Source organism: Olea europaea, unplaced genomic scaffold (genome assembly GCF_002742605.1).
Source record: "Olea europaea var. sylvestris unplaced genomic scaffold, O_europaea_v1 scaffold1616, whole genome shotgun sequence".
In the NCBI taxonomy this organism is placed as follows: Eukaryota; Viridiplantae; Streptophyta; class Magnoliopsida; order Lamiales; family Oleaceae; genus Olea; species Olea europaea.
The window spans coordinates 101382-110252 of record NW_019233796.1 but is presented as its reverse complement, the minus strand read 5'-3'; the positions used below and the strand labels follow the sequence as shown (position 1 = coordinate 110252).

At 37.3% G+C, this 8871-nt stretch overlaps 1 protein-coding gene and 2 pseudogenes across 1 annotated transcript in view; 2 read left to right on the top strand and 1 right to left on the bottom strand.

Annotated features, from left to right (window-relative positions):
• Positions 1-1328, top strand: part of LOC111377161 — a 7294-nt pseudogene extending 5966 nt beyond the window's left edge.
• Positions 1329-1376: 48 nt separating this feature from the next.
• On the top strand, positions 1377-6496 carry LOC111377160 (annotated as a pseudogene).
• A 630-nt stretch (positions 6497-7126) lies between these two features.
• LOC111377164 (protein root UVB sensitive 1, chloroplastic) overlaps positions 7127-8871 on the bottom strand; it is a 5157-nt gene continuing 3412 nt past the window's right edge. The window contains exon 7 of the mRNA XM_023000219.1: positions 7127-7956. Within this exon, the coding sequence (XP_022855987.1) occupies positions 7666-7956 (291 nt within the window). The 3' untranslated portion in view covers positions 7127-7665. The remainder of the gene's footprint in view (positions 7957-8871) is intronic.

Sequence of the window (8871 nt, the reverse complement as noted above, 5' to 3'; positions counted from 1 at the left end):
TTTACATATTTAAACGCATCAAGCATGTTTAGTTGGCTTGTTATTTTGAGTTGAAATTCAACAAGCTTCTTCCATTTCAGTTTAGGGGAGAGATTTTATGCTTGAAGGTTTACATTCACTCTGTGGTTTCTTATTTTTAATAGATGGTGACTTCTAGCGGAATCTTGGATTTATTGGTTGGCCTATTTTGTTCACCAAATTTCCTTTTTCCAAGGATTCTCTATTGTTTTTAATGGATGTGATTTTAGCAGTGTACTTGAGTTTACCGGAAAGATGCCCAATTCTCCTTTTCCTCAAAACTTTATAGGTCTGCCACTTCCTTTTTGTTTATTTGAATATTTTCATGATATAACAGCTAGATTGAGTTTTTCTTCTAGACCATTTACCTTCCTTCTTAATAATGTTTCGGGCACCGCTGATATCCCAGTGTCCTACAAGCATATCAGTGACAGCATATTCATACTTCTTTGCCATTGTATTCATGGTGTTTACTGCATTCCTTATGACTAATGAGTCAACTAACTGGAATTTGACTCGATCTGAGGCTTTTGCAGTTTGCTATGCTGTAAGTTACTTAAACTTTCTGTTTTGTTCTCACATTGTCACTAGAAAACCAAGAGAGTTTATTATAAAAACCTTTTGCTAGTTTTCTGAAACAAAAACTACTTGATTTTCTGAAGGAGTGGGGAGCTGGACTTTAAACCATTAAAGACTTGATATTTACTTCCCTTGCATTCAATTAAGTGAATTGCTTAAGAGTACGCTGCTTATTTTTATATTTTTAATTTTTTCCCTTTTACAGTGAGTTGTAACATCTGCTCTGTGCTATTACTTGGTCAGATAAGATTCTAGGCCCTGCCTTGGTTTCCTTGTATATGCTACTTCAACCTGTTTTCTCGGCGTTGCTATCACAAATTTTCCTTGGAAGCCACATTTATTTGGGAGGTTACACACTAAAATTTCCTATGCATTTTTGCTTTTAGTGCTAATATCTTCAATTTATGCAATGTTGCCATGCACCTATGCTGTGCAAGCCTTCTCTTGTATGTTCAATCAATAATTCAGTATTAAAAGAACTAAAATCTTGCTTATTTATATCGTCAATAATGCCTACCAAACATGTCCTTGTCATTTGATATTTTGATATTTCTTGATCCCTTTATCCACTTATCCTTGTGAACAGCATTTTGGGAGGAGTTATTATTATTGCTGGGTTTTATTTGGTTACATGGGCATCTCATAGAGAAAAACAAACTGCCATGGGAATTCTTCCTCATGCTGATCGGACATCTGAACCACTTATTACTAAAGAATCGTCTCTCAGCTAGACCCCTGACCAGATGGGACGCATTTTCTCAGGTCCTTTTGACCTTAATATGGAGATTCTCAATTATTTTGAACATTTCCCTAATGTTTTTCTCATAAATGTTATTGCACTGACCTCAAATTTATGTAAGAATTTCAATTATTATGTTGTATTAAGGCATTGAAGTTTGTTCACTCTCTTCCAATTTTTTTAATACGATACCACATTGTGTCTATCTTTGAAATGAGAGCATTATGTGCTCAGGGCTTTATATGTGAGAATGTCAACTGGAATGAGCCATGATCACTTCTTGCTAGCAAGCCCAAGCCTACTTTAGCTTAGGGAGCTCGACTACATTAATATCTCCTCGGTACACTTGAAATAGTCGAGCCCCTCTTGGATGGACAGCATCACCTGAACATGAGGGTGGACCTACTTTGCAAGGAATTTTCAAAAATAAGGCTCAAAAATAGTCTTTCTAGTATTATGCTTAAATGTGATACTTTACTAGTAACTCTCGATGTGTCGGTCCATCAGTGAGCATCGATGGTCATTACCCTTCGACAATTCCATCGTAACTCTTCAATGGACACAAGTTTCCATCCATAACTTTACTCACAAAAAAAAAAAAAGAAAAAAAAAATCGACGAGAAATTTCTGTGAATAAATTCTGCCACCAACAGAATTCGAGACTAGTTGGTGACGGAAGAATATACTTTTGTTACCAAAAAAATCCAAATAGAATGTCTCTTTGAAGGATATGAGTCGGGGGTATCCTTTATCTACTAGATATATACATTAACAAGCATACAACACAAGATATCATTAGATAAACTTTTAATTAGAAAATGATTCCAACTGAGAAAAACGAAGTAAATATGGGCGGCATGGACCTAAAAATGACATAAAACCTATACCAAAATCTGCATCTGGTTATCCATGTCACTCTCAGTCTCTCACTAAGCATTGATACATTGAATCTTATCAATGCCTCGTATCTTACCAATAGAATGTTTGGCACATAGTACAATGAACATCAATTTCGTGACGATGTTCCCTTCATTGTCTCAGTCCCCACCTTGAAGGGCGAGAATTCCCTGCCAGCATTTTGCCATCCTCCTGTAAGACTCAAATCAGTTGGGTCTATCTGCGTGCAGGTGGGGGTGGGTTGGGGTGTGCTAGGGGTAGGGCGGGTACATAAATCATCCACATTAGGCCATCTTCCACAAGCATGCCTTATTTAAATCTGCTGTCTCTCTTCATTTCTCACACAATACTTCAGTCCTTCAGAATTTGGTGCCAAAAATTAAACACTGCTATGGATACACCTTCTTCTTCTTTCCTTCCAAAATTTCCTCTATATTTAAATGCCAATTCTTCTTCACCGCCAAGAAAAGCTAAACTCAAAGTTTCATCCGTTAGAATTGAAGAAAAACATGAAACATCAATCACCGCAGACTCCGTAAACACTTCCTCTGCAAGAACAACATTGCACAAGTTGGTAGAACTAACCCAAAAGCGTGACCCGAAAAAACTCTCAAATCAAGAACAAGTAGATAAGAAAACAAAGCCATCATTACTTGCAAACATCTTCAAGTCTTTCGATGTTTTCATATCCGCTTTCCTCGACTTGCCTCTTCGACCCTCCCTCGATCCAAAACAAGTTCTTGTTGGGAACTACTTATACATGCACAGCGGAATTTAAAATAATTTTCGATTCCCACCAAGAATCGCCTTTGTGTTTAGATAGAAATTGTGATAAGGTTGTACCTTTTTTAGATCTGCAATCCTTTTGCTTTTCTTTTCGTTCCACAATCTTGATTCGCCACCACAGCTATCCAATTGTCCAGCCTCCAACGGTGATCCACACAGAGAATATGATTGCAGCCTCTAGGGTTTTCTCTTGTGCCAGCAAGAATAATGAAAACCTTATGGACCTCAAACCCTAATTATGTATTTATATAAACCCAAACGGCTCGGCCCGGTCCGGTCCAATAATTAATTAATCCAATTAATTAAACCCGGTCCGTAAATTAATTAATCAAATTAATTAATTCAAAAATATAAATAACAAATCCAATTAATTAATTTATCTAACGATTGTTAAATTAACCAATTGGCAATTTGCAATCTTCCAATTCTCTTTTGTGTGTGACCCATTAGGTTCCCGACCACGATGTCTAACGACGTGAAATATTATTTTAATTTAATCAAAATTGATAAATTAAAACACCCCTTTTAATTTATCGTCAATTCATATTCGCCGTCCCTGATTGACATCTAGCAATGTGCCAGGGCAATACATGTGACGGGAAATGTCACGTGGTATGACAAAACCAAATTCGTTCGGTTACCGTGAAACCATAATCCCTTCGTCAATATGATCCGATCAATTACGAGATATGGAATTGTGTCAATCTCGATCATTGATCATATCTTTCATTCCACTATTAAGTCAATATAAATCGAAAACTCCTTTTCGACTTATGAGTACACCTCGGCCAAGGATTTGATCATTGACTTAATTGAATGAAACGTAGATCATAATCTCCTACTATCTAAGAGTGACGAATCCTTTATTGATCAATCACAACCTTCATACGATTCTTGACGTACCCGAACGATGTCGTATTAGCGGCCCTTTTCAGAGCAACATCCAACACCGTCAAAGTATGACTGTCCTCATATAAGGTACTATGACGACCTCAAGTCAAAGGACCAATTCCACTACCGAACGTTAGAGATTAACCACTAACACTCAGATAGTTATCCATGTGGAATCTCTTGACGGGTCTCCAATGTTTTGTTCTATAAGAAAAACATCCACGTGTTCATTTAAGTGTCACCACACTTTAGCTTGTGAGATCAGCTACTTACTTCACAAGTAAGAAATGCCACACGTGATGGTCTATCCGTAATAACGATATTTGTATCTCGTTATTACTTACGACCACGAATGATTTAAGATTCAATCAGATGTAATTTGTATCTCACAATCACAACTCCTTGTGATTAACAAATTACAAATATTTGAATCTACGGACTCTATTATTTATTTAATTGTCTATTAATTAAATAATAGATCTGTCATTTAATTGCATTAATTATATATAAAAGTATTTATGTCCAAAGTTGATTGGACCTAGGGCATAATACTTACAGTTCTCTCGGGAAACTTTGCACCGGTGGACGAGCTTCCACCAACTCCATGCGAGGTGGTGGAAGGTGCCCTCCCAAGTTGCCTAGACGGAGCATACATACGCAATGGCCCCAACCCTCAATTCGTCCCTTGTGGCCCTTACCATCTCTTCGATGGAGATGGGATGCTTCACTTGATTAGAATCTCTCAAGGCAAAGCGACGTTGTGTAGTCGCTATGTGAAGACATATAAATACATAGTCGAGCACGATAATGGTTCCCCGGTTTTCCCTAGTGTCTTCTCATCCTTCAACGGCTTCCCCGCTTCCATGGTGCGTTGGGGGGCTAACAATAGCTAGAGTACTGGCTGGACAGTTCAGTCCTTTGATCAATGGCTTTGGCTTAGCAAACACAAGTGTAACTTTCTTTGGAGGATACCTCTTTGCGCTAGGTGAATCCGATCTTCCCTATGCGCTAGAGTTAACACCAAATGGCGATATAATCAGTCTAGGCCGCCATGCCTTTTACAGTAAGCCATTCTTGAACATGACAGCACATCCCAAAATTGATCCAAACACCGGTGAAGCCTTTGCTTCTGGGTACGATATATTCCCTCCGTTCTTAACCTATTTCCGAGTCAACAACGAAGGAATAAAACGAGAGGACATCCCTATCCACTCCTTAACACATTCATCATTTATCCATGATTTTGCTGTCACTAAAAACTATGCCGTATTTCCTGATATACAAATTGTGATTCGCCCTATGGATATCTTCAGAGGAAGATCACCAGTTGGAGTCGATCCAGCTAAAATACCGAGGCTCGGGATAATCCCTCGATATACAAAGGATGAAACAGACATGTTTTGGGTTGAAGTGCCCGGATTCAACATGCTACATGCAGTTAATGCATGGGAAAAAGATGATGGGGAAGAAATAGTCATTGTGGCTTCTAATGTATTGTCTGTTGAGCATGCACTGGATCGCATGGACTTGATCCATTTATCACTGGAAAAAGTTGAAATCAAAGTAACGGAAAAGAAGGTATTGAGGAAACCTGTTTCAACCAGAAGTCTTGATTTTGGAGTGATCAATCCAGCTTATATTGGAAAGAAGAACAGGTATATTGTGTGTTCTTTAACCTTTAAAAATGAACAAGTTGGTCATCCCATTACATTTGATAGCATAGTAAGTGAAGCATCCAAATTTCGTTGAATTGTCACGTGACTCTCATGAAAACGTACTTCAGATTTTTGGTATCGGCTAAGTAGCAATAGGCAACTTCATGAAATCGCTTGCTTACTATTTATTTCATTATCATTTTTAAATTTTTTTTTTTATTATATTAATGAAGGGGAATCCGCAGCTCTTATTCTTTTGGTGCGCACTGAGTAAATTCTCGGGCTGACGCAATAGCCTGCAAACTAGGCCAGCCAGATAAACAGCACCGCGCTTACTTACTCCACTAACTCGATCATCCCATGAGGGGCATTTATTTCATTATCTTACATGTATATAATGTAAAGTATTAAAAATAAACGGTATTTTATTTTTTCATATTATCAATAGTCATTTTATAGAATAAGCTAAAAATACATAAATAAACATCACAACGAACGAATAAGCAGACATTAATGTTCATTTCCTTGATATACAGGTATGTCTACGCAGCAGTGACAGCTCCAATGCCTAGAATAAGAGGGGTGGTGAAGCTAGAACTATCACTACTCGATTCGAACCACAGAAGCAACTGCACGGTGGCTAGCCGACTATATGGCGAGGGTTGCTGTGGTGGCGAACCATTCTTTGTGTCAAGGGAGCCCAATAATCCAGAAGCCGAGGAGGATGACGGTTACTTAGTGACCTACGTGCACAACGAGAAAACTGGAGAATCTAGATTCTTGGTTATGAGTGCCAAGTCCCCCGACCTTGAAATTGTCGCGAATGTTAGGCTCCCCAGAAGGGTGCCTTATGGATTTCACGGACTCTTCGTGCCAGAAAGTGACCTCAAAAAACTGTACAAGTTTTCATAATCAGATTTGTATTTATTATTACTACTTATAATCGTACATTTACGATGATCTTCTTGTCAAATGGTGACTAGAAGTCGGTAATCTTTATTTAATAACTTTTCCTGCCCGTTTTTTTTTTAATTTTTTTTAATTTTTTTTCTGTTCTGTAAACGAAAGATAGAGGTTTTATGTTTTATCCGAAATACTTTGTTCTTTCCGTGTAAGATTAACATGATCCTTACACAAAGATGACACACACGAATCAAGATTAACATGACATTTATGCAAAGGGTGACGAGCATAAATCGAAAAATAATGTTGCTTGATAAAAAATTCCAGGTGACAAGTAAGCTCAAAGCAGGTGACATTTGTCAAAGGTTCCAAGCAGAAAAGGCACAATGTTTTCATGAAGCAACATTATACCGTAAAAGGAAAATGCACTCCATTTAAGATTCAGATCGACCGCTTCTTGCCTGCATGAAAACTCAACATAGCATGAAACATGACGTCGCACCATCTTTGTCACCGTTCTATAGAGCATTCCTGAACATAGAGTGCGTGTTTTCTATGCAGTTCAAGAGTATAATGAACCAAATTTTAGCTTTTCTGGAAACACGGGCACAACATTGTAATTTGTATAAAAATACCAACAAGAATATCAACAATCTGCTGCAATGCAAGAAAAACTGAATAATCTGCTGACAATTTGCAAAGGGAAATAAGCAATCAAACATTAACATTTCCCTCCCTAAATTACAAGCTGCCAGTCTATCAAAGGGTATACAGTAATTTCTCTCAAAAATCATTGTACTAAAATTAACAGAACGAATGCCTAGAGAATGTTAAATTTAGAGGCAAAGCAGCTATTTCGTATACTGCAAAATTTCCACTATATCGTTTCTCTAGCTTCAGTGTCCTAAAAGTACGTAATCTATTCACATTAGCAACAGCCATTAGCACCCGGCAACCACCTAACTCAAGTTTCTGTCATATCATTTCTCCTTGGTACAAGTCTATTTTGTACGCCAGAAGATTAAATTCAATATTCAGCATCTCATTGAGAACCTGGATTGACTAGCTTTTATAGTGTATCGTCTTCTGCACATTTGATTCAGCAACAATACGAGGAATTCAAGTGATCAGACCATTGTGAAAGAAATTCCATGCTCATGCTCAAAAACTGCCACTGATCAAGCATCATCTAAGAAATCAACGTAGAGCAGGAGGAGATGCTGCTTCATTACCTATGGAAACTCTATTAGGTAAAGGCCTCGCAATGAGACCATCAACAACCCAACCTGCAACTTTGCCATCGTTTTTAACATGGTTAAATTCCCGTAGAACATATTCTAAAGATATTTGCAGCTTTCCTCCTGGTTTGCAGTCGTGACGAATGCTACCTGATATAATTCCAGCATTTCTCTCCAACCAATACAGATAATTGACTTGAAATAATGACTTAAGCATGTCTTGTGGTGAGGAACTTTCTTTTAGTATCACCTGAAATCGAACAAATTCAGAATTAAGAGAAAGCAGAGAAGCAATAGAAGTGAGTTCCTATCAAAGTTTCTTCAATACAAGCACTAAAGAATGCAGCAATCATTCTTGTTCAATTATTAGTGCTTGTTTGTGCCCCATTATTTGTGTATAATGTATTGTGTAATAGTGATTGATGTTGAAATGTGTGGTTAAAAAATAAAGAAAAGTTTTTGATTTATGCGTATGTTATTTTAATAAAGAACGTGGTTGAAAATGAGTACTGTAGAAAAAATAATGTAGTAAAATATGGAAGAAAGGAAGACAAACAAAGCCTTAGTAAAATAGAGAAGGATCAAATTATGACTGGAAAACATTGGCATTCTCAAACAATCTCAAACAGGTTTGCTGCATCATTCTCCAAAAACAAATTTGAATATTTACCCCCAAATTTTGTTTTTGCATTTCTACAACACTTGACTGGAAGTAACTTGCTTCACTGGGTAAAAAATAAGATTTTAAGTTGGGAAAAAGGTTAATTATCTCACTGGCCCTAAACATCATTATCCGATACTCTGGAAATCATGTCATCAGCAGGATATCATTGTTGACACATAATACATCCATTACTTTGTACAGAAATGGACTGAAGTGAACAAAACTATTAAACTAGATACAGATTTGTCAAGAATATATCACATCAGCCAACAGAAATCATTTAAATATCTTCAAAATAGTTATATAATACGCCTAACATTTTTTGATATGTTCATCGAGTTTAAACGAATTCAATACACCCGCATATAGCAGTCGCAGATGTACTATAAAGGTATATATATATATAGTCAAAGAATGCAAGATGATAAAGATACAGACAAACTAATACAAAGACAAAAGTTGGGTTGGGGTGCCCCGGGGGGGGGGGGGGGGGGGGGGAGT